Below are 27,980 nucleotides of genomic sequence, written 5' to 3'. Positions count from 1 at the left end.
TCCCGTTCGAACGAGATGGGGATTGACACCATGTGCAAAAGGACCGCCCTTGACAACGCCCTTTCCCTATCGATGATTGGCATGTCATAGCTCAACCAACCCTTGCTGTCGACCATGACTTCCCTGCCCGTCCAGCAGATGATCTGTGCCAGTGTCCTGATTGCCCGTTCGACAGATCACTGGTACCTCCCTTTGTCCGACATGTGTATCGTCGCGAATGATCTGGGCGCTGGGTATTGCGTTGCCATGCCCATTGTTCGCCTTACGACCGAGGTATACTCGAGTATCTTATTGTCTCTGCGACCTCCCACATACAGCAGTGTGATTGATCCACGATGAAAACATTTCTGTACACCAAGAGGCCGTTGTACCTTCAAACAGTCAACGGAAGAGAAGGGTCGTGGCGTCGTTTCGAGGACAATGGAGGCTAATCACTGATTTAGGGACAGCGTTTCATCTTCACGCTCGGACCACTGATCCGCGTACTGGACGCCACAACACCGAGGCGATCAACGACGGTGACGGTGATGCACAGCACAGCATTCGGAGGCACTTTATACGCGTTTCTTGGCGTGTCTGTGGAGAAGCATGGACCTCCTTTTCGTACTCCGTCTCTCCCGTCTAAGAGCGCACGAACCTCCACGCTGGGAGGATACTGTCCCGTCTGTCTCCAGGAAATAGAACGAGGTCAATGCATACACACAGCACAAAGTGGAGCCGAACAGATCCACAATCCCGCAGCCATCGACATGGCATCAATGGACGCGATGCTCATGCCCGGAGTGTCGTCAACAAGTAAAACGTGTGGAAATTGTTGATACGAGATACATGTTTTTGAAACTGTTTTTGCTCCTGAAATTGAGAGCCTGTACTCAGTAACTTTGCGTCTTGCCGCACCAGACTCGACTCGGCTTAGGTCCCGCAGCTTGAAGCAGTACTCGAGTACAGTAGCGTTGCAACACAGACCTGACTGATATGCATCCAATAAACGACGAACAGCAAGAGAGACTAGACCGGTGCAGCAACATTACCGCTCGAGGGTGACGTCTACCGCGTGTCAAAAACGTGTCGTTTGGGATTTTGCTTATCAAGCAGTGCAACGATATTCCACATCATGCATCACTCGCTCGCCGCTCGTCTTGCTGTTGTCTTGAAGTTGTCAACTTCAACTATATCACTCTGACTCGGCTTATCGTCTTTACATACTCGCTCAGGATAAGAGTTACACCAAAATGCCTGCCAAGCACGACATCAACGTGAGTACCGATCAGCTTCACCATCTCGGACAAGCTGGGGTCAGAAGAAGCTGATTGGAATTGATCCGGTATGTAGAAAGTTGGTGTGGAAAGTTCAGACTTTCCTATATTGTGAGTTGTTACATCTACTTTTTCGCTGGAATGAGCGGAATGCTAACTATTCACGTTTAGATGCGAGACATGTGAGTCAGCTACTGATCGATCGCAGCTGTAGTGCGACGGATGACAAGCTGAACACTCTTTCTGCTCGACAGGTCTTGGTCCTAACCCCTATGTTCGAATGGTGAGTCTCCTCTCCAAACGTCTCATTTCCTCTTCTGTCTCTCCCGCTTTCCATCCCATGTCGTGTTACAGTGTACTATTATGACGCTGACCAACTCTATACACCATGCAGAGCAAGCAAGAGTTCGGATCAGAATGCAAAATCTGTAACCGACCTTATACCGTATTCAGATGGAACCCAGGAGCCGGATCGAGGTTCAAGAAAACTGAGATCTGCACGACTTGTTCGAAGATCAAGGGTGTTTGTCAGACTTGTCTGTTGGATTTGTGAGTGGGCTCGTTTCTGGGAACTAGCTGTGATACACGAAGTTGGTGGGTAGGACACCAGACGCGGTCTGAACGAGCGCAAGTTATATGATGCAGAGGGGATGAAGGAGGCATGCGCGCATCTCATTGGAGAGAAGCTGACATTGTGTTACTCATTTAGGGAGTTTGGTCTACCTGTGCAGGTCAGAGATGCTGCTTTGGGCAGAAAGAACCAAGCCCCTACGTCCGATATTAACAAACGTGAGTGTAGTCGCAGCGCTATCTTCGTTTCTTTGCTCACGTTCGGAGACAATAGAATTCTACATCCAAAATCTGGAACAACAAGTGCGTTTCTCCACAGCTGTCCCTGATACAGTACACGATACTGATGTCCTTCTCTCCCTACAGATGGCAGATTCGCCCGATGGAATGTCGTTCGATTCGGAAGTTGCGAACAAGGCAGGACGAGAGATGCTCAAGAACCTAGCGAGGACAGACCCGTACTACAAGAGAAATAGACCGCATATCTGTAGTTTCTTCGTCAAGGGAGATTGTAAACGTGGTGGAGAGTGTCCTTTCAGGTGAGCGACCCGTCGAATTTACTGAAGAATCTCGCGCTGAACATGCGGACGGTTCACCTTGCAGACACGAAATACCAGAGGAGAACGGTATGCAGAAGCAGAACCTTGTGGATCGATATTACGGAAAGAATGACCCGGTTGCGAAGAAGATTTTGAGAGAACAAGCGGAGAGTAAAGGGATGAAAGCGCCAGAGGACAAGACGGTGGTACGTTTCATCAGTCACAAATCAAGCATCTCAGTCGACGGTGCTATGTGACATCTAACGCTGAGTATTGTGCTGATTTTTTGGTTTTACTAGACGACATTACTGTTCCTTGGCTTGCCAACGTGTACCGAAGCGGAGATAAGAGCGTCATTGGCTGGTGCTTGTCCTTGGGTCAAACCTACCGATGTCCGATCATTGACCATCGTTGAAGCGAGTCGTGAGTCCACCGCGGTTTTTAGGATGAAACTACGCTGTAAGATAGTCATGAGCTGACAATGCTCTTTGTGTTAATCTGTAGACTGCGCTTTTGTCAATTTTACACAACGGTCCATGGCTGAGCGATGTGCCGAAGCTTTGTCAGCGCAAAGTGGTATCGAAGTCTCAGGCAAGAGAGCGAAGGTGGTTTGGGGAAGATCGAGACCTCAAAAAGGAAAGGCTGCAGCTACCGCTTCAGCTTCGGCGGAAGGATCTTCAAGCAGTGCTGTAGCCACCGAGGCGAGTGGTTCGTCATGATCAGACATCTGAGATATTATACATATGTGATAGGTTGGACGATCAATGTATGGGATGTACAAGTAGCTAAAAAGGGTTCTCCTTTCATCCCGGCATGACAACACCAGCTTGCTTCCTGCACCACGTGTTACGCACTTTCCTCCGCTTCAAACAGGATCCAATTGTCCGCACATCACAGCTATCAAGGTGCTGGCTACAAACTGACTACTCCCCACCAAGACTCTTCCAGTCGATACCGCCCTCTGGACCATATCTCTTTTCTAACCATTCGTTCGCTTTGACAAAATGACCGTTACCCAAGAACCCTCGACTCGCAGAGAGAGGACTCGGATGGGCCGATTTCAGGATAAGGTATTTGTTCTGCGTGTGACGGACAACGATTAGTTCTCACAGTCTAGTTGAACGCTTTGTCGCACCGGGGCCGGAGGAGTTCTCGTATAGGGAAGAGATAGATATGAGGGGACGCGACGCTTACCTTATCGACTCCCGCACACATCTTAGCAGCATGTGCTCCCCACGCCATGAACACCACCCCGTTGCCCCCAGCTACTTTCTCGCCCTTGTCCGCAGCCACTGAAGGTCCTGGCGCTAGTCGCGCCGTCACCACTTTCAGTACAGCAGCTGTGAATTGGTCCCATCCTTTATTGGCGTGTGATCCGGCCTACGCGGTGAGGAGGAATCGGTCAGCGATCGATATCTTAGACATACAGCAGCGCGCAGGAAGATACGGTGGACTGCTCACCTCGTGTGCGCGGACCGTCAAGGAAGTATTGAGCAATAACACGCCGTGCTTGGCCCACTCTGTCAGATCTCTGTGATCCAGAATAAGTCAGTTAGGGGACAAAGGCACAGCAAATCGATGAATATCGGGTAGACGTGATGGACGGGGAAAGGAAGATAACTTGCCCATGTTTAGGTATGGCGAATTCGGGGATCTCGTCGTGCATCTCTTTGTATATGTTTCGAAGAGAAGGTGGGATCCTGACACCTTTTCGAACAGAGAAGGCGAGGCCCTGGAACATATAGTCATGAGTATTGTGCCAGCGTTCATCATAAGCGAAGAACACCTACATGAGCTTGTCCATCATCCTATTTAATCAAGTGAATGAGGCGAAATCAGCAGGTCTTCGACTTGAGCTGAGATGGAGACTCACATGGTACGGATCTTGACCTAGATGTCACAGAGCAGGAGATCAGCTACCGGTTGACTGACCATCATCTCATCGTAGCTGATAACACACCTATTATGACCACTCGAACATCTTTCAGCGGGCAAAATCTTGACCAAGAGTAGATATCCGGAGCTGTGGATCAGATAGGGGAGGTCAGTTTACGTCCACCTCAAGATTACCTCGGTGACTGGTGCACCGACTTACCAGGAGGGAAGATCTGTTTCGTCTTTTGCTCGTTCGTCACAAACTCTTTCAGCTGGGTAGTGAGCTCGTATCAGCGATAGCTCCTAAAACGTGACGATGGCCGCCCGAGCTATAAGGGCTGCAAGAGTGACAGAACATGTAGGAGCCGCTCACACTGAGGAAGTACGACTTTGTCAATTCATCCTGCAAAGCCAATAACCAATCTTCTCCTAGCGTATCCAGCTCTAAACCCAATAACGAAGCCCATCTCGGGTTATCCGCGAACTTTGTACGAAGTTCATCGCGGCTCGTCGCTCGTGGTGTTGACGATTTGGGAGTAGCAGTGAGTGTAGTAGTTGGTTTCGCGAATATGTCTGCGACCTCTATAGCGAGTGAAGAAGGAAGATGTCAATCAGTCAGCGTTACCGCTTACCAGTGAGGGACGGGGTGCGAGTTGTTGTATTGTACATACTAGATGGCGCTGAAGGACTACTATCAATCTTTGCTTTCTTGCTCGCCGGCTCCGGTGAGCCATCTCTCAATGGACTAGACGCTAACCCTTCTTCGATTGCACGCTTCGCAGCATCCGACAGAGTAATGGGTCGTTTAGCAGGAGTACTGCTTTTCGGTGTGGTGGGACTGGTATTTGTGGAAGTGGACGTGGAAGCTTTTGCTATTGCAGCAGCGGGCGAAGTCGGCTTGAGAAAGTACGAAGAGATGGAACGTGCTTGAGGTGGCATGGTGATTCAGTCAAGCAAGCAGAGTGAGTAAGCTATGGGAAGAGTGAATCAAATTGATCTTAATTTAGCAGGTTGGTTGAATGATCTTATGATCGTCATGTACTCGATTTCCAGGACGCGACTGTCCTTCTCTAACACAAGAGATGCTACACCGTGGGAAAGTATCCTCACACAATTCAGCCTATATCGTCATCATCGTTGTGCCCGTGGTCTTCCCGTTCCTGAATGGTTCTATCTTCTGCTATCTCCAGTCTCGCTTCGAGCTGTTGGTTACATACATTCTCTATCTCTATTGATATATCACTCTCTAATTACAACTCGTTCATACCCATCCTACAGCTATAGATACACCCAATCAATCATACCCGTCATGAAGATCTCACCCACAGACGGCGCTCCTAATTCTCTCGAAGAGCTGAAAGAGCTTCTGAAAGATGACACCAAGGTGAAAGTGGCAGGTGAGTCTTCAGAACATATCGTATGATAAGCATACTACATCCATCCGCGAGGTGTGACTGTATACTAGCACGAGTATCTCAGCCCAAGCAGCTTGCTAACTGACCGTTTTCTATTCGTGACGTGTAGGTGTCGATGTCGACGGTGTCCTCAGAGGGAAGATCATGTCCAAGGAGAAGCTGTTATCAGCGGCCAAGTCTGATGGATTCAACTTCTGCAGTGTCATCTTCGGCTGGGACAGTGAGTAATCGTTTCGCTTTCTCAAGGGAGAAAGCATCTCGATGTACACCATGTGCGCTTGTTGACGCGAATACTTTCGTCTCGAACAACAGTCCACGACCAGACGTACAACCGTGAACTCCTCGTCGCAAACTGGGACAACGGATACCGTGATCTACAAGCTATCATCGACTTGAAGACCTTCCGTCGTCTGAAATGGGAGAGAAACATCCCTTTCTTCTTGTGCAAGTTCATCATCCCCGAGACTGGTGAGGTGTTGCCTGTTGATCCGAGAAGTTTGGTGGAGAAGGTTGTGGGGAAAGCAGAGGGAATGGGATGGAAATGCATGAGTGGTGCAGAATTCGAGGTGAGTCAGCCTTTTGGAAAGACGAAAGGCAGAGCTGATGCGAAACTGGGTTGTAGTACTTCCAATTCCAAGAGACACCTCATACGCTCGCCGAGAAAAAGTTCAGAGATCTCAGTCCCCTCACACCAGGCAGTGAGTGTTGCAACCCCTCCCCCCCCTTTTGGTCCGTGCGATACTAACAGTATTACAGTGCACGGGTACTCCTTACTCAGGCCAACACTCAACATGGATTACTTCCATGACCTCTTTGACCACGCGCTCGACTTTGGTATCCCCATTGAAGGACATCGTACGTACACTCTGTCAACACTCGCGTTCTATTGCTTCTAACACGCCCTTCCTCTGCAGACACAGAGACCGGACCAGGTGTCTACGAGAGTGCCCTCGCCTTCACCGACACGGCTCGAATGGCGGACAATGCCTGTCTGTTCAAGCTTGTCGCGAAGAGTGTGGGGATGAAGCACGGTATCACACCTACGTTCATGGCCAAGCCTTGGGGAGATGTGAGTTCCAAAAATACGCTCAACAGAAGATGAGCTATCGCTGACATGCCGCATCATCGTAGCTTCCGGGGTGTTCTGGGTGAGTCGCACAGGTCTTACAGGCAGATCTATTCAGCTGACGTTGATGTCAGTCACATTCACGTTTCATTGCAAGATGCCAACGGCAAGAACATTTTTGGTTTATCGGACGAAGAGACAAAGGCAGGAGGTAGGAAAGATGCAGCGCACAAGGATCTTCAATACCTTTCCCAGGAGGCAGAGTGGTTCTTGGCAGGATTATTGGAGGGCATGTCTGATGGTGCGTGATAAGCTGAAGATGATCTTTTGTGGCTCAGCTGATCAAGAGATCAACGCCTGCAGTTGTCCCCATGTTCTGCCCCACGATCAACTCGTACAAGCGATTGCAGGGTGGTCAGGTGCGTTGTCTTGGGTTGCATTTCGTAAATGAGTCCGCTGATTCGGGGCGGTCGTCATGATAGGCGATGTGGGCTCCTGACACTGCATCTTACGGGTATGACTCCCGAGCGGCATCAGTCAGAATTATCTCTGCTCCAGGTGTCAAAGGTTATGCCACCCGTTTCGAAGTTCGAGTGCCCGGTGCCGACGTGAGTGTAGCATCAGATGTGTCGGGATCCAAGCTGATTGTATCCTGCAGATGAACCCGTACTACGCCATGTCGGCCATTTTCGCCCTGGGTCTTCGAGGTATCGAGAAGAAGCGTCCCCTGCCTTACGGACCTATTGGTGCACCTGGTGTCACCAGGGAGACACTGAAACATCTGCCCACCTCGCTTGAAGCTGCTACTGCAGCGTTCAAGGCGAAAGACAGCATCGCTAGAGAAGTTTTGGGTGACTACTTTGTGGATCACTATGCGGGAACGAGGGAACACGAATTGGAAGTTCACAGAAAGGCTGTAACAGACTGGGAAGGTGAGTGCGACAACACCGGGTGAATAGGTGGTTCTCAATGCTGATCTATCGGTCGTCTTTGCAGTTGCGCGATACTTTGAATTGGTGTAGAACTGAAGACTTGAACAAAGGCTACTGATAATGTATATATTGGGAATATGGGGAAATGTTATACCACGGACGGAACATGCCATAACTTGGTGGTATAGGAATCGTGTTGATAGGCATGCAGAAGACGTTTCGGATTCCTTTGGTGGACATAAATCTACATACAGACGATCTTCGGGGTTGCCGAAAAGGTCGACCGAAGCGAACCAATCAACTTCGGACCAAAGCCATGCCGCCGCGCCATGACATTGAAACTGGCAATACCAAATCCACGCTCCTGAGATAAGGACACAAGGGCCGTCGAATACCAAATGTTCAGATAAGGCTGTATTGCCTTGTGTCTCGTCGCCTCCTCCCTTGCTGAGATACAGTACATACAGGACAGACGCGTTCCCTCCCTGTGGAGCAGCCGAATAGGGAAAATGAGAACATGAAAAACCAAATCGCGCTTCGGTGTCCATAAATACTCAGTAACTTACACGTTCGGTATTCTAAGAATAGGCTAAAGCCTCGCACATAACGCCTCCCGTCCGTCCGTTTTTCTCGTCGCTTATCTTTATCTATCCAAACCAACATCACATGTAGACGAGAAATCCCTGTTACCAGACGAGACGAGATGCTACGCTTATCATTGGACGAGAGTCTCGCTACGAGAGCGCTGCGGGAGGTTCCGGGCGAAGGGAGTGTAGAGAAATTTCGTTTGCCCTGCAATCGCGCCAGCATGCATACTGTACTCGGATTAACAGAAAAAAAGTTTCGATACTGGTAGGTGGTGGGTGGTGGGACTGACGGTCGTCCGATGTGGTCGGGATAGGACCTTTTTCCATTAATACCTTTCTCTTATCTTTACCAAACCCACCACAGTATCCATTCGTTGGAGTGCGTTAGTAAGAGAGTGAGTATCGTTATTGATGATACCATCAACACTTGATTTTTGTATCGTTCACTGATCCTGTCTATCTTGTTCTCGGTATTACTGCAGAAGGCCAACCCTTGTCGTTTGAAACGCAAGCTACCCCGCCTTTCTGGATAGTACGACCGACCGACCCACCGACCGACCGACCATCCTGCTGAAGATGTCTGATATCGAAAAGGGCGTTTCACCCGTCGAGGACGGAAAATACCCATACGATGAGCCATCGTCTTCAACGGCATTCGACCGACCGGGGTATACCGAGGATTTGGAAGCACCAGGTCAGTTGACAGGGTGGGCCAAATTCAATTATTGGAACAGGAAGTTGGAGCACAAGATGGGAATCGAGACTGTGAGTGCGGTGACGGTGATCCGTGAGAGCAACAAGGGCAGGTTGCTGATGGATGATGTCGCTTCGCATTGCAGAGAGGTATTGAGCGAGTGCCCGAATCCGAAAGACCCGATACACGACTCGTAGGTATCATGAATCCGGCGATCCGCCACTATACAACGCGAAAATGCTGACTTGATCCATTGGTCGCCAACAGTACCATAACACTTTCATCTGGCTCGCATGTAACTGTGTTCTCCCCACGCTCGGTATCGGAGTTCTCGGTCCTTTACTCTTCGAACTCGGTCTTGGCGATTCGATGCTCTCTATCGTCTTCTTCAACTGTTTCACCGCCATGATCCCCGCATACATGTCGACCTTTGGACCCAAACTCGGTTTGAGACAGATGACTTCGGCTCGATTCTCGTGGGGCTTTTACGGTGCGAAACTCGTCGCTCTTCTTAATTGTATCGCTTGCGTTGGTTGGTCCATTATCAACACTATCGCCGGTGCTCAGACCCTCCGAGCTGTATCAGAGTACAAGCTCTCTCCTGCCGTCGGTACCGTGATCATCGCGATCACTACGCTCGCCATCGGGATGTTCGGATACAGACAAGTCCACAAGTTTGAACAATACGCTTGGATCCCTACAGCGATCACTTTCCTCGTCCTCCTCGGTGTTTCCGCCAAACATCTCGCCAACACCCCCATGCCCGTCGGACAAGGCGAAGCTGCTAGTGTCCTCTCATTCGGCGGTACGATCTGGGGTTTCGCAATCGGTTGGTCGAGTTTGTCGTCCGATTACAACGTCTACATGCCTGCCGAGGCGAAGAGCTGGAAAGTCTTCGGATGGACTTATCTCGGTTTGATCGTGCCTCTTATCTTGGTTCAGTGGTTGGGTGCTGCTATCGGTGCCGCCGCCACGGTCGTCGAAGATTGGGGAGCCGCCTACGCCGAGCACGAGATTGGCGGTCTTCTCGGTGCCATCATGAGTGAGTGTGATCTCAAGATTCAGTCAAGACTGGATTCGGAAGCAAACTGACGCGTACCATGCAGTCCCATCCATGCACGGAGGCGGTAAATTCTTCATGGTCTTGCTCGTTCTCTCCGTCACTGCCAACAACGTCATCAACGTTTACTCGATGGGAATGTCAATCTCCGTCGTTGTGAGTGACACTAGATATCACCTCTTTCTATCGTTGCTGACGACATACTTGTTGCTTTTAGAGCAAATGGATCGCTGCTGTTCCTCGAATCGTCTGGCCCTTCGTCATTACAGCGATCTACATCCCTCTTGCCATCGTCGGTGCCAACCATTTCTCGTCCACCCTCGAGAACTTCCTCAACGTATTGGGTTACTGGTTAGCCATCTACGTTACTGTAGTTCTTGAAGAACACTTCATCTTCAGAAAGGCAAACTACGACAACTACAACGCTGCGGAGACTTGGAACAGATCCGATATGTTACCGGTCGGCTATGCGGCTGTCGCAGCTGGATGTGTTGGGGTTGCTGGTGCTGTCTTGGGTATGGCTCAAGTGTGGTACATCGGTCCTAGTGAGTGGCTTGTCGTTTCCATCGTTATTCGCACTTGTGGCCGCAGCTGACCGACCGTATTGTAATAGTCGGAGCCTTAGTTGGAGGTCCCGACCCCTTCGGTGGAGATGTAGGATGGTTGCTCGCTCTCTCCTTTACAGCTATCACATTCCCCCCTCTCCGTATGCTCGAGAGGAGATGGTTGAAGCGATAAATAATCTCACGTTCGAGAAATAGGACACGATCGCTTTGACGATATAATCGTTCTATTATAATATATACCTTTCCCTTTTCGCTATTTTGCTTTATTATTACACTTTTTACGTTGTTTCAAGGTGAGATGCCGTAGACTTTTCGACGATGAATGATTATATTATCCTTGATATAAGGACGGGTGGATGGATATGCAACGCACTGCTAGCTACTTGTGGAGTCGCTGTGTCATCGAGCTGACATGACTACGTGGATGCTTTCTAAGCCCGAGGCAATCGTGCTGCGCAAGCTTGACAGGAGGACTTCAGAAGTGGCTCCAGGACACGGCTCGACGTTGCGGTCACTGACCACCATCATACATCCGAAACAAAGCCTCGAGCTATACTGTATTTATGTTACTACTTGCCGATCTCCCTCTGTACATCCTTGAGCTTGATAGCCAATCCCTGATTATCAAACACCATCATATCGACACTATATTTCTCCACTCCATCTTGTAAACCCGTGATCGTACTAAAGACCCAACATCTCCCTCCAATCCCATTCTGTCTCTCTTCGTTTGAAGCCAGTTCCGCAATCTCTGTGTGGACTACACATCCAAAATCAGGAACGGAAGTCAATACTTCCGAGAACATAGTCAGATAAGCTTCGAGGTCGGACGTAGTGGGGTAATCGTCGTGCTCCATCTGAAGGGCAGGGTGGAGGAGTGTTCGAGCGACGGTGAAGTTCGGATCACGTTGATTGCAGAGGACTTCCATGATGGCTCGTGAGCGAGTTTTTAGCAGCTCAAGAGTGAGGGAAGAGTTGGTGGTCGGGAAGGACATGTTGCAGTATTGAGTTGTCTGTGAGTGTGATTGTGTGAACCTGGCAGACAGGTTCAGGACGACTTGCTGCTGCGTTGAGAGAAACATGTATGTGGGATTCCAGGGCTATGGTCTGCACGAGCACGCTCGTTATATGTCTCTGTGCTAGCCTCGGGGTCGGCCAAACGTCCACTTTTAGTTACTCAGAATAGCAAAGTGCGCAGGCCGATCCCACGTCAAGACACTGAACAGCTACGTCGCTCGCTTCCTAACACATATAGTGCAATACAAAGTGAATTTGCCTCCGAAGGGTGTAACGGGCCTCGGCGAAGTTTAGGTGCTGGACGAGTGATCACTGTCATCCTCCTAGGTCGTAGTATGATCTTTTGACATCTGGACTTGTTGCTCAATTTGCGGGTTGTGGGGGTTAGGCCCAGTGTCCCCCACTTGAGCCGTGACAATTAGCTTGCGCCCTTAACGTACCCTTTCTACCGTGATGACCTTCGTCATACAATAATGCTCGTGAGTTCTCATATTATAGCAACAAGAGGATGGTCGCGAAGCCGGTGATCGACCCCGCCACCAAGAGAAAAAGCCTCCGAGTCTCCAATATGTGGTCACGTGACCCTTTACAGCACTCGCTCGCGCTTCGCTGCCAGTTGCTATTTACACAAGCTTCGCTGTGATCATCTTTGTCTGCCTTTACTTTCCCAATACTGCATTCTGTATATCAAACAAAAACGTCGACGTCGGGATGGACGGCGACTACGCAGCCTCTTCCTCTTCCGGACCGTCATACGCTGAGGCGGGTCCGTCCACTCTCCCCTTCTCTTCGCAAGCGTACTACCCCGAACATCCCCAAGTTGGAGAGGCACGAACCGTCGATGCCGACTACAATCCTTATAATGGTTACTCAACACCACCTATATCCGATGAGCAACTCGTAGTGGATCGACCTTTATCAGGTCCTGGATCAAGAGGCGGTCGAGGTCGTGGTCGCGGTAGAGGAAGAGGACGAGGACGAGGATCTGGAGGTGGTCGTGGTTCTAGAGGAGGCAGGGGATCACGAGGAGGAGGGATGCGAACTTCTACTCGTATATCGGAGAGGGCAGCTGGATCAGGAGAAGGAGGGACGAAAGTCCAAAAGTTGAAATTGTCTTTCAAGACAGCTGCAGGTGGTGGTGGAGCTGGATCAGGCGATAGGAAGATGAGCTTTCTGGGTGAATATGATAGGGAGTTGGATGACAATACGGACGAACCCTTGTGTTTCGAAGAACAGTTCATCTTGAGAGTGCCAAAGGAGATCGCCGAGGGTAAAGGAGAAGGAACGGGGACAGGCTTGAGAGATATGGTAAAGGGTAAAGGCAAGGGGTTGGAAGGTGTCGAATTCAAGTTCTTAGGTGAGTCAACGGCGCAGTCTTGAGTCATATGTCAAAGCAGCAGGAGAAGTAGTGTGCTGACCATCACACTCGTGTCACTCCCTCAGATCCTCGTCGCGCAGCGTTCAAGTTCAATGGTGTCACTTATGCAGCCAAACTCGTCGACTTACCCAATATCATCGAATCGCAAAAGACCTTCGACAACCGACATCTGTTCAAAGTCGCCGATATCTCCCAAATGCTAGTCGTTGATCATCCCGTTACGACTGAAGCGTCAATCACGTCTGCTCCGCTGAAGATTGACGAGTATATTTGGCCCCATGGCGTCACACCTCCAATGCGATGGGCGAGGAAGAGAAGGTTCAGGAAGCGATTGAGTAGAAGAGCGATAGAGGTGGTGGAAGAACAAGTGGAGGAGTTGTTGAAGCGGGATGAAGATGCAGAAGGTCATAATGTCGGTGAGTAGAAGACCGACCCAATATAGTATCCGTGGTTGCTCCAATATTGACTTCGATCAACGCATTACGTAGATCTTATAGATGCTCATCCCGATCCTGACGTCGCCGACGAGTACTATATCGACTACGACCCCGACGCGGTTTGGCAACAAAACGGCGAGGACGGGTCCGAATTTGGTGGATCGGAGATGTACGAAGATCCAGGCTCAGTGGCTCAGTCTGGGAATGGCGATTGGGGAGAGGGAGGCTATGATTATGGGACGGATGCAGGTGATGATGGTGGAGAGGAAGATTATGACGATGGCGATGGTGAGGACGGTGAAGATGGGGATGGAACCCTGGATCAGTACGTTCCACATACGTCGTGTACGATTACGATGAGGTGCTAACCCCCTGTGAAGGGAACTCGCTGCGGCACTCATGGAGGATATGGATGAGGTATGTCTATCATTAACTTCACGTATGAACGGTACAATCGCTGACATCGTAGCAGTCCGATGGGTCTGGCCAATCCGAAGACGACGAAGATGCTCTCTCAGGTTCTGATGATGACGAAGATGATGATGAAGGCGGCAAGTCGGAAGACGATGACGAAACAATCGAGAAGAAGGCAAAGATCAAGCAGTTCAACAGCGAGATCAAGGCGTTGGAAGGTGCTATCGAGAAGAAGAGAGCTGGTTTCGTTGGCGGGAACCCTATCATGATGGTGAGTCGGTCACAATCAGAACATAGTCGGCCTTGCTAATTGTCACGATTCTTGATAGAAACGATTCGAAGAGACCATTGCGGGTTTACAGGCCGACGTCTCAGCGAAGATCGCCGCTAGACAAGCCCTGGTGGACGAGCTGGATAAGACCGATGACACAACTGCACCAAACGGAGATGGAGCATCGTCCGATCGGGCGAACAAGGACACACCAGGGGGGACACCGATGGATGAAGATGTGGATATGGAAGAGGGAGAATACGAGGATGGGGCCACACCTGCTCCCGGGCGAGAAAGGGGATCATCGGTTCAATCTTCAGAGGGGGATGACGATCTTTTCGGTGAAGATGATGAGGAGGAAGAGCGGGGCACAGAAGAAGGAGGGGACAGAGATGATGATGAAGAAGAGGAAGAAGATGGAGAAGGAGAATACGATGACGAAGAAGGCGAGGATGGTCAAGAAGCGGAAGAAGAGGAAGATGAGATGTCTCGAATGCTTCGACAAGAATTAGAAGGCTTAGATCAAGCGGAAGTGGACGCGACTCCAGCGACACCTGGAGCACAAGAACAAGCCGACGCAGTAGCTGCTGCTGCTTTGAATGACTTTGCGATGGCAGAAGATTTTGGAGCGTTCGCAGCTGCTGCAGCTGGAGTCGGGCCAGAAGCTGAAGATGGAGGTGAAGATGTTTCAGCGGGAGACATGAACGTCTTTGGAGATCTGGCGAATATGAGCACATTGAGTATGGGTGATGTCCCGGGAATAGGGTATGATCAGCAGCAACAGCAACAGCCTGCTTGGGTGGAAGGTGGTGCGGGGAGAAGAAGATATGCGAGAGGTGTAGAGGCGGGAAGTGACGATAGCTCAGATGAGAGCGATGATTAGCGCAATCAAACAACTAGATGTAAAAGGCGATTTGTACCATTTCGTATGTGATAAAACATGTATAATAACAAACAAAGATAATTGCATAGCAGGAACTAGAATCGTGACAGTTCCGGGAGGAAGCACTACCAACCACCGACACCCAGACCCAAACCACTTCCTTCCTCTTCTCCTCCGCCCGTCTCTTCGCTGACGACCTCTTCCTTCTTTCCAAACAACTCCTTCAGATTCACACCACCACTGACATCCGTACCCTTCTTCAACTTCGCCTTTATCTGCTTCTTCTTCTTTGAAGTGAGTTCGACCTCTTCACCCGATTTCTTGACCTCGATAACGCCCACGACGGCAGTTTGGTTTCGTCCCGATCTATCTTTTTGCGTGTGTGACAATGTCTCTTGAGCACCGCCGCGTCGGAGAAGATCTGTTGGGTCCACAGCTGCGGATGTGGACGCAGGAACAGACTGCGAAGGGATGTTATCTTGCTTCTTCCTCTTGTTGGAGGTAGGGTTGTCGTTTGATTCCTCGTTCTTCTTAGTGGGGATTTCTGCAGATCCTTCACGATGTTTTCGCTTCTTCTTGATCGGAGCGGAATCATCCTTCTTCTCCCTCTTCTTTTCCTTGAGCTTCTTTTCCTTCTTAGCGATGACCGCTCCGTTTCCGTCATCTCCCGATCCAACTTCATCCTTGGTATCCGCATCGACCTCGCCCTTTTCGGTGGCAGCAGTCGCAGTGGCATCTCCACTTTCTCCACCCCATTTACGCATCTTGCCGACAACTCCCACATTCGCTCCGGAAGGCCTCATCTTGCCTTCTTTCCTCTCCCGAACCTTCTTATCATATTTTGATTCTGACACTTGTCCCTTTCGTTTTCGCTCCACAACACGTTTCGCATCGATAATTTGCAAGTTTGGCAAGTCCGCTGAAGCTTGGAGTAATTCCGCATAATTAGGATGGGTGATGGCCAGAGGATTCGAATGGAGAGAGAGGGAACGTAAATGTGGCCAGAGGATCTTCTTCTTTTTGCTCAAACCGGTCGTCAAGCCGAAAACCGAGGAAATAGAAGTGTAAGGCAAAGAACAGTTTCCAAGATCTAGAACTTCCAAGCCATCGCCTAAGCGTTTCTTTTCGTCCTCATCACCACCTTTGCCGACGAGGGAGAGATTGCCGGTGCCCCATGTCGGGAGGTGGGATGGGAGAGCGGTGAGTTGAGGAAGGTTGTTCATCTTGACGTCGCGGAGGAGAGGAAGGGCAGATAGGTCGGGTAAGGAAGAGGAGGTAAGTCGAGGGCAGTGCGAAAAGGTGAGTTTGGAAAGATGGTGCAGGTTTGATAATGTTGCTGGAAGAGAAGATAGACTAGGTGAATGTGACACGACTATAACAAGAGAGTCAGCTTTTCTGCTATCTGTGGATGCGGATCAGCGGACAGCTCACTGAGAGAGTTCAGATCAGTCCATGAAGACACCACTTCCGGATCGAGTTGTGTCCAATCGTTGTTCATCGCCACAATAGCTTTCAACTTGGATAGACGACTGAGGCTTCGGGGAAGTGCTTTCAATCCACATCCGCTAATGTTGAGCACTGCAAAGAACAAAAGCGTCAATGCTGTCCCAGTCAAGTGCGGATCTGCTACTCACCACTCAGCTCCTGCAAACTTCCTACCGCCTCCCAACCCTTTTCGATCTGACATCCTGCCAGACTCAACCACGTCACACCTGTACCTTCCAACCACGAGACATCGGTCGCCCCACTCCCGGTCAAGTCGACTCGTCGGATCGTTGTCAAACTCTCTGCAGGTGGAGGTATAGGGAATGGATCTTGGGAGTAAATCAATGCGACGGCCGTTCGGATCGCCTTCGGTTGGTACAAGCTAGGATCTTTCGATTGTTCGCCTGCTCGAGGGGGTCGTTCTTTCTTGAATCGGTGTTTCTTCTCGCCAGATTCAGTAGTTTCATTCTTGTTGTCGTTGTCTTTGTCGGAAGAGAAAGATTTTGACGTCGAAGGACCCGCTTGTGGACCATTGCCACTGGTAGCACCTTGTGATTGAGGTTGCACTTTCGCAGCGGCCCTCTTACGACTTCTTGCTGCTCCCTTGTCCATGTTGTGATTGTATGACTGGCTGTATAAGCTAGGGGAAGATGCATAGAGATGGACGGTCTTGTTAAAGTATTTTGAACATTTCACAACTGGTCTGCTCGAACGAATTGTTTAGGAGCAAGTCACGTGACTCACCCTTGAACTACCTCGACTTTCCAACGAAATCGTCCCTCTTCGTCAACTTGAATCTGAGATTGCCTTTGCTTCACTTGTAATATTCCACTGCATTCTCGATTGCGTCTATCACCCCTCTTCTCTTCCGGCACTACAATTGAAAGAGCTCAATCCCATCATGTACGCATCAAGCTCTCGAATCCTTGTCAGGTCCGCTCTCACCTCTTCTCGGACTTTTACCGTGAGTTTGCGTCGTTTCATCTTGGCTACCTCTTCACTCAGAGGTTATCGCATACACTGCGCATCTGCTGACTTCTGCCATTACGATACTATAGACCACCTCAACCTGCGCTGCCAAGCGAGAAACATTCGTCGAGCTCCTCCAAGATGTGCCAGGACTCGGTAGAACCTGTAAGTGTGATGAAGTCACACATACGACATAGTCAAAGACACAAAGAATGCTAAGACACTTGACAGTTGACCGACTATTCGTCGCACCCGGTCGAGCGAGGAACGATCTTGTGCCAACTCGAAAAGCGCGATTCGTAGCGTTCAAAGATAATAGCTCGAGACAGGTCTATCGAGCAACTGTACGTGTTCTTCTTGTTGATCTCCTTGACTTCTTGCGGCTAATCAATCGTGATTGAATGCTAATCCCTCTTCTACTTACCTGTAGGATGCCGATCGAGCTATCCTTCTTTCAGACTTCCTAATCGAATCTCCTTCTTCCAAACCATTCGAACAACGAAACTCCGAAACCGACATCACTCCCACACCCCAACATCTCCTTGACGCACTCCATCTTATCCCCTCAACTCTCGTATTCCACCTACGTACAATTTCACCTGATTATCCATCTTTACATGGTTCTCTAACCCTTTCAGATATCCAAGATCGTCTCGCGAATGAGTTCGCGTTGCCTGCTACGGAGGTCGAGGTCAATTGGGGATCGGAACAAGATGCAGGAGCGAGGATGAAAGAGCTAGGAAGGTGGGGAGCGGTCGTTAAGCTTAGGAAGGGCGGAAGGGAGGAAGTGCCAATTGATATCGAGGTGGTCAGACTGGAAGATGGTCAATGAGTGTGGGGTTGTTGCAATTCTAGATGCATCAGCATGTCGTACATAACACTTATGTGTCACACCGTTCAGATGGTGGCCGTGGTACAGATAACCCTTGATAGCTGATGGATTATACGCATAAACCTTTACATCCAGAGAGCCGGTGCTGTATCTGCCCAAACAGACTATAAATCGAATGGAGTAATACATTAGAACGCTGTACAACACGTCTATTATACATCTAAAACCTCTCTATGCCCAATTGGTATTATAACCGTGCTTCTTCCGTCTATGTTGTATCTAAGAATGTCTGCGTTCCGAATAATGTCCTGGCCGCCGCGACCAACTGTTTCCAACAATGATGACAGAATATCAGCTATCGTGCCCTTCATCACGATCAGTGAGCTTCTCTGAATATCGCACTCACTTCTTCTAAAATGCTACACACCTCTCCCAACGCTTCATTCTCCGCCATCGCATACAATATCGCCATTTCCGCTTGATACGTCTCCGTCATCGCTGTCGAAGGCGATGCATCCCTGCCGCTCTTTGTAGCCGATGTTGATGTCGATTCATCGCCCCCGTCAGAGATGATCGTCGTCTCGACATCTTCGTTCCGCCGTCGTGATCCTCTCACAGAGTGAGCATGCTCGTCTGTCACTTCCATAAGCTCTGAAAGTGGTACACGAGGTGATGGAAGGAATTGAGGGAGTGGAGATCGAGAGCCAAAGGCGTGTCCGCATGCCCAGAGGTTGATAAGAATGGTGGAGATCTGTTGATTGCATTCAGTCAGTGTGGCGAAACGGAACGACAATGTAGTGTCGGGTGGGTAGCGTGCAACTCACCAACTCTCGACGGATCGGCAGAACATCTAGGACAGTAGCCTTTCTGGGCACGCTGAATCTTAACATCCTAATCTCGATCAAGGTGTCCAATAACCGTTCACTCGCATCGATTACTTCGGAGTAAAGCTTGACAGGTCGAGGGAGGAGCGAAATCTCTTGACGCTGAATGGACACGAGACTTCGACTAAGTCCAAAGTCGCGCTACAAATTTCGTAAGCTTGGCAAGCAATATCGATCGTTTTCGACTAGCTGCTCACCTTGATCTTCCCCTCAAGAAGATCGTACTGCTTATCGTCCACTCTGTAAACCAGTGAGGACCTCACAAGATCACTGAAGTACTATCAGCATCTCCATCATGGGGTCATCGAAACATGGCGAGCTTACCGGCTCATTCGCAAATCTGCAAGATCACGATGGTCAGTCGATCAAGTTGCGGTAGGGTTGATAGAAGGTCACTCACAAAACTCGGTGATCCGCTCCATTGTACTAGATACCGCTCGGAAATATTGCACCCTAGCATGGACTGGCCATACCCAAGTACCGACCAACACAGCCGCGAAAGTACCAATGGCAATATCCGTGAATCGGTACCAAGCGAGTGTAAAGTCTGATTGACCGTTCGCCAATCCCAGATAGGGGATGAACATTAACGGCGGCAGAGTGATCCCGCTGTGGTGCGATGCATGTCATTACTTCCTCGTCTTCTGATAGTCGAAAGCGCAATCACTTACGTGGACACTCCCAAGCCAGGGGTATTGGCATCAAACAAGACATGCCACGAGATCGGTACAGTACACGCTGTGGCGAGCACCACTAGACCGTATGCGTTCTGCTTTGCGATGACCGCGCACTAAGGATCATAGTTAGCCACTGTCACTGCGCTACACATCTCCTTGAAGACTCACCACAAAGCCCATAACCGCCCCTATGAAGCACCCTAACGCTCGCAAAAACCCGACTTTCAAAATGGCACCGGTCGTATCTTCCAGTACAAACATATAACTGACTACCATCCATCCACCTCGGGATCTGTCGTACCAATCTCTTCCGGAGAAGCCAGGCGGTAGCAGTGCCGGCAGAGCTAACAGACAAATTCCCGCTGCCAGCTTGATACTGAACAACACATGTCGAGAATGCTTTATCGCATGCATGAAGCGGGAAAACCTGATTCGAGCTGTAATGCACTATGAGCATTGTCGCTGCGCAGCATTACTCTGGTGGCAATGACCACAGGTAAACTCACCCTTCACCACACTGTGCTGGTCCCAAGTCCTCTTCCAAACCTGCGCGAAACGATTTCCAACCGCGCTGCTACTCGCTACACCATCACGTGGTTGATGCAACGTAGCAGTCACATAATCCATATCTTGATATTCTTTCATCTCGTCTTTGGGTTGTTCGTCGTCTGGCTGCAAATCCGCCTCGTCTAGGGTTCATCGAGTATCAGCTTGGTTTGCTGTATGAGTAAGAGCGACACGCCCGACCTACCGATCGTATCCGACGTCAACCCAGAGTTCTCTTCGCGTTCTCCCAACCATCCCAGCCGGAAGAACGTCAACCAAGATGACGGCGTCGCCTCTGCACGTATGGACGCGCTGAGGACTGTGGTGGCGAACACATGCACATCTCGTGCAAGGTCGAGCAGAGCGGTCATGTAGAAGGCGAGACGGAACCGATCTTTGTTCCGAAGTACATCATTGACGTCAGTCGTCGCGGAGAACTGTCCATCCTGCTCTCTTGGGGGAGACACATGGGAGTGGGCATCACGCCTGGCGTCGCGATCCATGTTCCCCAACAAGTTGCCGAGCGTCTTTTGCACGCCTTTCATCACTTCCTCCAGACTAGCTTTGACTTCGACAAGTGCTCCTTCAGGTACAAGGCTCTTCTCGGCTGTAGACGGCCTCGACCAGCCATACGTTTGCGCCATCTGACTGTTAACGATGCGAAGGGTATGAGTGATAGCGTCGACGAGATGTTGACTCGTGTCTTTGAGATCCGGACGAGAAGTCAGCGTGATGCTGGTATGCGAGTCGGCCGGTCGCAGGTAGCTGGTGAGATGCCTTGGTTTCCGTCGATGCGTGGTGTGATGCGGATGAGGGGGGAAGTCCGCTTCAGAAGAAACAGACATTTGACGCTCATGTCGATGTGAGCTTTTGGATCGTGAACGATGTCGTGGTGTCCCGGGTCGGCTATGCGGGAAAGATCTGTGAAGTGCAGCTTGGATACGTTCGCCTGGGACATGACTCGTTTGTCCAAGCAAGGGGTTGCGCTGTAGTCGTTGCAGCGACTTGATGATATCAGGCAGGGTAGATTGGACTTCTATTGCACGACTATCCTTGAAATAAGTATTGCTCGATACCTGTAAACTCGACACGGTTGTTTTCAATTTCTTAGCGAGTTGGGCTTGGGTAGGCGTCGGTGGCACCTCGTTCTGCGCTTCGAGGGATTTGGCAGATCCAGCCGAGGTGTCATGGAGAGGTGTAGTGATTGGAGGACTGAACTCGAGCAGTTGAGAAAGAGATAGAGGAAGTAGGGTGATGATTGTCAGGATTGACTCGTCGATCTGGTTCCCGATCTGATGGGACGAGTGATGAGGTGCCAAGAGTAACGTAGGAATCAGCGCGAATAATGCTGAGAAGAGGACGATGTAGAACTGCTCCAGGAACAAGGAAGCGTCCATCTGCATTTGGTCGACGTCATCAGCTGGATTCAATAGCATATTCACAGTCTCTCACATGTGTCACAGACTGTCTAGAGGTGAGAAGGAAGATGGGGAAGAAGATCATGATCTTCGAGAACGCATTGAGTCGGCGAGAATAACTTCGTACGAGTCCAGCTACACATTGGTACGCACGTAAGCGAAATCGTAATCATCGAATAATGAGCGACGCTTGCACTCACCTGCTAACGAGAGTAGGGCAAGACCTAATCCTAGTATAGCTCTCGCCTCGTTGGAATCCGCTCCATAATTTCGATTGCACCAAGCAGCCACTGCCAAAGTCACACATGCCCAAGCAATACCGATGGTACCGCCAGCTACGCCGAGGACTATTGGTATTACGACGGTCAGTAATTGTCGTACGCAGCACAACTGTGTTGTAGGCTTACCTGTCGCTTCGAGCTGAGGACCGATTTTGCCCCTCGGGAAGAAGAAGATTAGATTAGATGTATATGCCAAGAACGCCCATCTGGAACATTACAGTCAGCTTTAATATTTGAAAAGTCTAAGGCAAGATATGAGACTCACTGTCCTGTTATCCTTGACCATGGTCTGATGACCACAAAGACGAAGCTGAGAAAGGCGCATAATGTCGGTATTGACAACAACCGAAGTCGTTCAAACCACTTCATCTCTCTTTCTCGCAATTTAAGTGTTTGACGTGGTTGAGCACGATCAAATCACAATGTTACTACAAGTATTAACCTTCCGTGACGAGCAGTCGAGTGTCCATGATCTAGTGATTTCTAATTATAAACAGTATATGCACAGTACATGCCTCGCTACTGAAAGAGTAGAAACGACGTATGTTTTGACCATTCCCAACTTTATACCAGTTCGAGGAGATCGGCGAGATGGTCACGTGATTGGCCGCTGTCCGCTGTTCATCCGTTAGCTTGTATGCTTGGATTACCGACTCGCTCGCTTGGAAAAGTACAAGTGATCCCCAATCTAATCACATCATCATCATCATCAGCAACAACATCGACATCTTTACCTCTCACCTCTCTTCAACGTTGCAGAGCATAATGTCGCAGCTCACCTCCCTCATATCGTCCCGTGATGTCCCTTTCCACACATTCGAGTTCTTCCCTCCTCGTACCGAAGCAGGTCTCGTCAACCTTCTCGATAGGATAAGAAGACTCGCCTCTGAGCCTCTACCTGCGCCATTGGCAGTATCGGTGACATGGGGTGCGGGTGGAAGTACCGCTGATAGAAGTCTGGAACTCGCGGAGCATGTGGTCAAGATGGGTCTGGATGTGGTGCTTCATCTGACATGTACGAATATGGCAAAAGAGAAGGTCGATCAAGCGTTGGAGGTGAGCTCGTCATTTGGTTTCATCGACCAGTCAATTTCATGTCTACAATCGGCCTTGCTGACACGAGTGCAATCTACCGCAGCGTTGTAGAGCTCTGGGTATCAGAAATATCCTAGCATTACGGGGTGACCCTCCCCGATCCGAAGAGTACGCCGTATCTTCCGATCCTACTCCCGACTTCTTCAAACATGCCGACGATCTCGTCCGTTATATCCGGGCAGAACACGCCGATTACTTCTGTATCGGTGTTGCTGGATACCCGACCCCTCATTCGGACTCGGAGAACGAGGAGGACGATCTACACTGGCTGAAAGTGAAGTGCGATGCCGGAGCAGACTTCATCATCACGCAATTGTTCTACGATGTTGACGGGTTCTTGAACTGGGTGAAGACATGTCGAGAGAAGGGTGAGTGGATTTGCCACATATCGGTCAAGGAAAATCTGCCGGAAGTTGTGCTGATCGTACAATTGTGTATCCACAGGTATCTCACAACCTATCATTCCTGGAATTATGCCGATCCAGAACTTCGCTTCCTTCCGACGTCTTGTCAACCTTACCAAATGTCCTGTTCCAGATGCCATCATGGCCGAACTGGAGCCCATCTCGTCCGACGATGCTGCTGTCAAGAAATACGGAGCGGAACTAGCAACGAAGATGGTCTCCCAGATTCTCGGTTCTAAACTCGTCCCAGGAGTTCACTTCTGCACTCTCAATCTTGAAAAATCAGTGCGAACGATCTTGGAGAACCTCGGATGGTCCTCTGCGGCATCGGGTGGAAGATCCAACTCTCCTGCTCCTCGTCACAATCGTCTCATTGAGGATGATGCGGATATGTCGAACGGAAATGGAAGTACAGGAATTGCGATCAACGGGAACTCCAAGTTATCACCTACAACTCAACTGAAAGCGCTTTCGATCTCTCCAAGCGAAGCTAGCCAACTCGCTCAGTGGGGTCTGACCCACAATACATTACCGCCCACACCTAAGGCCGGACTCGGTGGAAAAGGTGCCAGTACTGGGGCGACAACCGAGGACAGTTGGGATGAATACCCAAACGGTCGATTTACCGATGTTCGAAGTCCGGCTTACGGTGAGATTGACGGTTGGGGCAGTGGTTTGAAGATCACCGTGAGTCTCCAAACATACACAGGAAGTAGGATGCGAGCTGATGCGTAGCATGACTTCAGGCCGCACAAGCCCTCAAGGAGTGGGGAACGCCTACCGACGCATCGCAATTATCTTCCCTCTTCACATCATATCTTCAGTCTTCTCCTCAGACTCCTACAACACCATTCTGTGACCTTCCCCTCTCCCCCGAATCGGCTACCATCCTGCCTCATCTCGTCGCGCTCAACTCCTCCAAACTCCAACATTGGACAGTTGGTTCTCAACCCGCTGTGGACGCCGCCAAGTCCGATGACCCAATTCACGGTTGGGGACCAAGAGGTGGTTATGTGTTCCAAAAAGCCTTTGTGGAGTTTTTCGTCCGGGAAGAGGAGGTCAACAGACTGGAGGAGAAACTCAAGAAGGGGGATAGTCAAATTACCATGTACGCAGGGAACAAGCAGGTGAGTAGCATCACGCAGGATCGCCCAGACGTTTTCCAGGGGACTAATATGTTCTGTGTCCTGTTTGCAGGGTGACTTCAAAACAAACGCGTTGAAAGACGCAGTCAATGCTGTCACATGGGGTGTCTTCCCAGGTCAAGAGATCTCTCAATCTACCATTATCGAAGAGACATCTTTCCACGCGTGGAAGGTGAGTTCAGATCTGCCTTCTCCTTCCCTTATACTTGTGTCACCCTGCACTATACATGTAATTCGCTGACCTCAATTGGGACATCTTGTAGGAGGAAGCATTTGATATCTGGACAGAATGGTCATTGCTCTACCCTCGTCAATCACCTGCGAGAAAACTCTTGGAAGGGATTGCGGGCGAATGGTGGTTGGTCAGTTTGATCCATCACGACTATAAAGATGCCGAGGGATTATGGAAGTTCCTCTTGGAATGATGGCGGTGTAAAATCGAGGAGATACGCAACGGATGGGTGCGGTGAAGGTGTTGGTGTTGTAGAGTAACTCATTGAAAAGACGGAGGAAGGGTAAGAAGGTAGAATTCAACATTGTATTGGCATTAGCACAGATATTCAGTAGATCCAACTCTAGACATGACACAAGCATTTATCAACTCTGCCATCCACTAATGCGAGAGACTCCAATGACCTCTTTCAGAGCTTGGGCACATGCTTGTTTGATCGAGGACTTTAATACGTTGGAATGAACCTGTCGCAGCTATAAATATCCATTTGAGATCAAGCTATGACCAAACAGCACAGAAGGCTCATGAGGCGGCGAATACAGGTGCTTCATCATCATGATGTGGATGTAGATGGCCCAAGCCATCTTTCGTTGTTCATATGGGTCCCTGTCGCTAAGCATTGTCAGAGTAAATGATGTTCAAGTGGGCTCCTGACCGTGTCTACGATCCAATCGTACCGATGGAAAGAAGGTCAGCATGTCGTTGTGTGTTGTGTTACATGATGTGTCTATATGAACCATTGTGATTATCATAGCTGGTCTGGCACCCATACATTCTGCATTACATCCTGTCTATCTACACGCCATCTCCCTGATGATCATGTACGGCCGGGCTTTGCCCGATCCTACAAAGTACCGCCCCCGAAATCCATCCTGTTCTCCAATCCCAGTACGTAGTTCACCTGAACCACATCGCGAGAAAATGTGTGACGGTCAATCAAATAAGGATATCTTCAATTCCCATTCCCCTCATGCCGTCCTTCTGATGACCATCATCCTCCTGACGAACATTACAGCTCACCAGCCCATGCGCTGTACGCCTGGTCAGATGAAGTCAAATCAGTTGAACCACCAGCCTGGGAAACTGGAAGGATATCAGTCGAACTTGTTGTGCTGGACAAAGCAGAGCTTGAATGAGCGTCAATGAACTTCTGTCGTAGCTCCAGACTGAGGCCAATGACAGCTTTGGAAAGACGGCTTCTGTCCTCGGCGTCGAAATACTCATATGCTGGCCATTTCTCCCTGAAAAAATCGTCCGCCATTGTGGGACACTTTTTCCACCTCTTCAAGGTCTGGAGGTCCTGATGTGCGCACTCCTTGGTACAGCCTGAGGCATGTTGCCTAATTTGACGCATAGCTTCATCACCGGCTGATTAATGGCCATTTCGTGTTCATAAGCTATGATACACATGATACAATGAGGTCGACAACAGCACTCACCGAATTGAGGCACAAGTTTTTGGTATATATCCACCCATTCCCGATCTGGTGAAACGAACTCATGCGGGTTGCGTGGTCTGAGAGGACGATAAGCACACAATTTCTCGATCTTGTTAACATAATCTCGAACGAATGTGGTGTAATGCCTGTGTTCGCTACCACGAGATTCCATGGAGCTCTCAATTCGCTCCAGAGCAGCATCGGCATCGGAAATTCGGTAACGAGGTGTAGTGTGGGTCCTGTTGTGTGCGGCTGACATGCTCGATGCGGCGTAAGTAATGTGAATGAATATCCTTGATGTCTGGTGGCGTGGTTCGTAGTACTGGATGAGTTATGGTGGCAAATAAGGACCCGAGAGGAGAAGAGAACGCCTTGCTCCCCTTTAGTACCTTGCAGTTTGCTACGCATATCCCACACGCAGGGACTAGGAGGGTGCTCTGATCAAAGGAAAGTTACGAGTCACATCACTTCAAGTGACGTCCTTCCCTCATTCCAAAACACTGTCTGTAGAAAGGATCACCTGAGCTCGAAGGCTCGATGTAGTATACGAACGCTGACCTCATCGCCAACATCTCGTGCAAATGTTTATTCTCGTAGTCGTCATGATACAATACAGGTCGGACCCCACTCCCACTTCTTCACTATTCTAAGATTACTCGGAATCGCTATCTGACCCGGCAGCCGCATCATCCCGTTCTTGTTGGTTCGCGTTCATACTGGCCAACAAGTCGACTTGAGCATCCGGGTTCTGATCTTTCCTCATGGCTTGTAGTCGTTGCCCTGCGAGAAGAGTCAAAAGTCAGCGGTGTTGCTTACCGTGAGTTGTCTTGGAGGTGAGGTGCGTGAGAGACATAAATGACATACGGAATATCGTAGCGATGGCTTCGTTTGTCTTTCTATCCAGCTTTGCCATCCTATTCGTCATATCTCTTTTCAAGTCCCAGTTCACACGTTTCGGTTGGATATTGAACAGGTCCTACAACACCAAAGATTGTGACAATGTCAGCGAGAATGTCGAATGACTGAAATTCGATTTTATGACGAGAACCCCGTCGCATTGCATCCGCATCAATGGGGTCGACACGACATGGTAGTCATTTTTACGCGGCACGAGCTGCGCCATCACACGCCATCACAGTGAAAGCTCACTTACCAGCTCTTCTTTTCTCTTCTCCTCATCCTCCTTGATGATTTGCTCTGCTAATCCTTCGACAGCTTTTTCCACTGTATCTTCAACTTCATCCTCCTCTCCTCTTTTGCGGAGTGTACGAGTCTCCGGATCAAAGTTTCGTTGTTTGAATGCGAAGTGGGAGCTACAATCACCGGAATGTCAACATCAGGTTCATTCGAAGTATAGAGATGATATTGTGACAAGGGAAACGAGGGTCACAAATAGGCTCTCCCTGTGACCGCAGATAGATGGGCTATAGAGGGTCAAGACAATCACTCACGGCCCACCATTCGTACCATCCCCAGCATCGGCAGCCTCTTTCCTCCTTCTCAGAGCTATCAGTCTCTCCTTTCGAGCAGCGGTAGTGGCAGCGAGGTTGGTCTCCATTTTGATTTGTGTGTTTTGTGACTATGCTTGGAAGGAAGGATGAAAGAGTCAGTTC

General features: G+C 49.7%; 12 protein-coding genes across 12 annotated transcripts; 6 read left to right on the top strand and 6 right to left on the bottom strand.

The window, feature by feature from the left end:
- Nucleotides 1–1,232: 1,232 nt before the first annotated feature.
- Nucleotides 1,233–3,084, top strand: CI109_105087 (pre-mRNA-splicing factor SLT11; the record flags this gene model as incomplete). Its single annotated transcript, XM_032005462.1, has 11 exons — nucleotides 1,233–1,256; nucleotides 1,333–1,367; nucleotides 1,428–1,438; nucleotides 1,511–1,539; nucleotides 1,651–1,805; nucleotides 1,966–2,045; nucleotides 2,101–2,129; nucleotides 2,193–2,365; nucleotides 2,430–2,571; nucleotides 2,665–2,788; nucleotides 2,870–3,084. 11 exons carry the CDS (start codon nucleotides 1,233–1,235, stop codon nucleotides 3,082–3,084), a joined length of 1,017 nt encoding a protein of 338 aa, XP_031860181.1.
- A 204-nt stretch (nucleotides 3,085–3,288) lies between these two features.
- CI109_105086 (uracil-DNA glycosylase) lies at nucleotides 3,289–5,179 on the bottom strand (the record flags this gene model as incomplete). The annotated part of the gene is made up of 10 exons (XM_065967606.1): nucleotides 3,289–3,444; nucleotides 3,560–3,745; nucleotides 3,827–3,896; nucleotides 3,991–4,097; nucleotides 4,156–4,173; nucleotides 4,239–4,255; nucleotides 4,326–4,388; nucleotides 4,461–4,512; nucleotides 4,614–4,822; nucleotides 4,912–5,179. 10 exons carry the CDS (start codon nucleotides 5,177–5,179, stop codon nucleotides 3,289–3,291), a joined length of 1,146 nt encoding a protein of 381 aa, XP_065823678.1.
- Nucleotides 5,180–5,549: 370 nt separating this feature from the next.
- On the top strand, nucleotides 5,550–7,743 carry CI109_105085 (uncharacterized protein; the record flags this gene model as incomplete). Its single annotated transcript, XM_032005464.1, has 12 exons — nucleotides 5,550–5,637; nucleotides 5,765–5,875; nucleotides 5,968–6,221; nucleotides 6,278–6,353; nucleotides 6,412–6,510; nucleotides 6,570–6,724; nucleotides 6,787–6,803; nucleotides 6,856–7,022; nucleotides 7,085–7,140; nucleotides 7,204–7,329; nucleotides 7,380–7,653; nucleotides 7,718–7,743. 12 exons carry the CDS (start codon nucleotides 5,550–5,552, stop codon nucleotides 7,741–7,743), a joined length of 1,449 nt encoding a protein of 482 aa, XP_031860183.1.
- Nucleotides 7,744–8,816: 1,073 nt separating this feature from the next.
- Nucleotides 8,817–10,732, top strand: CI109_105084 (uncharacterized protein; the record flags this gene model as incomplete). Its single annotated transcript, XM_032005465.1, has 6 exons — nucleotides 8,817–9,005; nucleotides 9,080–9,127; nucleotides 9,202–9,976; nucleotides 10,041–10,150; nucleotides 10,212–10,539; nucleotides 10,608–10,732. 6 exons carry the CDS (start codon nucleotides 8,817–8,819, stop codon nucleotides 10,730–10,732), a joined length of 1,575 nt encoding a protein of 524 aa, XP_031860184.1.
- Nucleotides 10,733–11,129: 397 nt separating this feature from the next.
- Nucleotides 11,130–11,642, bottom strand: CI109_105083 (uncharacterized protein; the record flags this gene model as incomplete). The annotated part of the gene is made up of 1 exon (XM_032005466.2): nucleotides 11,130–11,642. One exon carries the CDS (start codon nucleotides 11,640–11,642, stop codon nucleotides 11,130–11,132), a length of 513 nt encoding a protein of 170 aa, XP_031860185.2.
- A 646-nt stretch (nucleotides 11,643–12,288) lies between these two features.
- On the top strand, nucleotides 12,289–14,960 carry CI109_105082 (uncharacterized protein; the record flags this gene model as incomplete). The annotated part of the gene is made up of 6 exons (XM_032005467.1): nucleotides 12,289–12,934; nucleotides 13,021–13,371; nucleotides 13,444–13,717; nucleotides 13,773–13,809; nucleotides 13,865–14,077; nucleotides 14,136–14,960. The coding sequence occupies 6 exons, from the start codon at nucleotides 12,289–12,291 to the stop codon at nucleotides 14,958–14,960; spliced, it is 2,346 nt and encodes a 781-aa protein (XP_031860186.1).
- Nucleotides 14,961–15,085: 125 nt separating this feature from the next.
- CI109_105081 (uncharacterized protein) lies at nucleotides 15,086–17,057 on the bottom strand (the record flags this gene model as incomplete). The annotated part of the gene is made up of 3 exons (XM_032005468.1): nucleotides 15,086–16,332; nucleotides 16,392–16,538; nucleotides 16,595–17,057. The coding sequence occupies 3 exons, from the start codon at nucleotides 17,055–17,057 to the stop codon at nucleotides 15,086–15,088; spliced, it is 1,857 nt and encodes a 618-aa protein (XP_031860187.1).
- Nucleotides 17,058–17,346: 289 nt separating this feature from the next.
- Nucleotides 17,347–18,246, top strand: CI109_105080 (uncharacterized protein; the record flags this gene model as incomplete). Its single annotated transcript, XM_032005469.1, has 4 exons — nucleotides 17,347–17,409; nucleotides 17,504–17,579; nucleotides 17,646–17,758; nucleotides 17,845–18,246. The coding sequence occupies 4 exons, from the start codon at nucleotides 17,347–17,349 to the stop codon at nucleotides 18,244–18,246; spliced, it is 654 nt and encodes a 217-aa protein (XP_031860188.1).
- Nucleotides 18,247–18,514: 268 nt separating this feature from the next.
- Nucleotides 18,515–22,421, bottom strand: CI109_105079 (uncharacterized protein; the record flags this gene model as incomplete). Its single annotated transcript, XM_065967605.1, has 14 exons — nucleotides 18,515–18,571; nucleotides 18,653–18,997; nucleotides 19,071–19,271; nucleotides 19,328–19,400; nucleotides 19,455–19,470; nucleotides 19,531–19,739; nucleotides 19,802–19,920; nucleotides 19,976–20,244; nucleotides 20,314–20,496; nucleotides 20,559–21,750; nucleotides 21,806–21,906; nucleotides 21,972–22,118; nucleotides 22,179–22,258; nucleotides 22,318–22,421. 14 exons carry the CDS (start codon nucleotides 22,419–22,421, stop codon nucleotides 18,515–18,517), a joined length of 3,096 nt encoding a protein of 1,031 aa, XP_065823677.1.
- A 396-nt stretch (nucleotides 22,422–22,817) lies between these two features.
- Nucleotides 22,818–25,121, top strand: CI109_105078 (methylenetetrahydrofolate reductase; the record flags this gene model as incomplete). The annotated part of the gene is made up of 6 exons (XM_032005471.1): nucleotides 22,818–23,108; nucleotides 23,191–23,515; nucleotides 23,592–24,238; nucleotides 24,298–24,678; nucleotides 24,749–24,868; nucleotides 24,960–25,121. 6 exons carry the CDS (start codon nucleotides 22,818–22,820, stop codon nucleotides 25,119–25,121), a joined length of 1,926 nt encoding a protein of 641 aa, XP_031860190.1.
- Nucleotides 25,122–25,937: 816 nt separating this feature from the next.
- On the bottom strand, nucleotides 25,938–26,626 carry CI109_105077 (uncharacterized protein; the record flags this gene model as incomplete). The annotated part of the gene is made up of 2 exons (XM_032005472.1): nucleotides 25,938–26,296; nucleotides 26,368–26,626. 2 exons carry the CDS (start codon nucleotides 26,624–26,626, stop codon nucleotides 25,938–25,940), a joined length of 618 nt encoding a protein of 205 aa, XP_031860191.1.
- Nucleotides 26,627–27,019: 393 nt separating this feature from the next.
- CI109_105076 (uncharacterized protein) lies at nucleotides 27,020–27,925 on the bottom strand (the record flags this gene model as incomplete). The annotated part of the gene is made up of 4 exons (XM_032005473.1): nucleotides 27,020–27,147; nucleotides 27,232–27,343; nucleotides 27,521–27,680; nucleotides 27,819–27,925. The coding sequence occupies 4 exons, from the start codon at nucleotides 27,923–27,925 to the stop codon at nucleotides 27,020–27,022; spliced, it is 507 nt and encodes a 168-aa protein (XP_031860192.1).
- Between the last annotated feature and the right edge of the window lie 55 nt (nucleotides 27,926–27,980).

This window comes from Kwoniella shandongensis, chromosome 9 (genome assembly GCF_008629635.2).
Source record: "Kwoniella shandongensis chromosome 9, complete sequence".
Classification (NCBI taxonomy): domain Eukaryota; kingdom Fungi; phylum Basidiomycota; class Tremellomycetes; order Tremellales; family Cryptococcaceae; genus Kwoniella; species Kwoniella shandongensis.
Note: the sequence above shows the minus strand (reverse complement) of the source record. Positions and strands in the feature narration are given on the sequence as shown.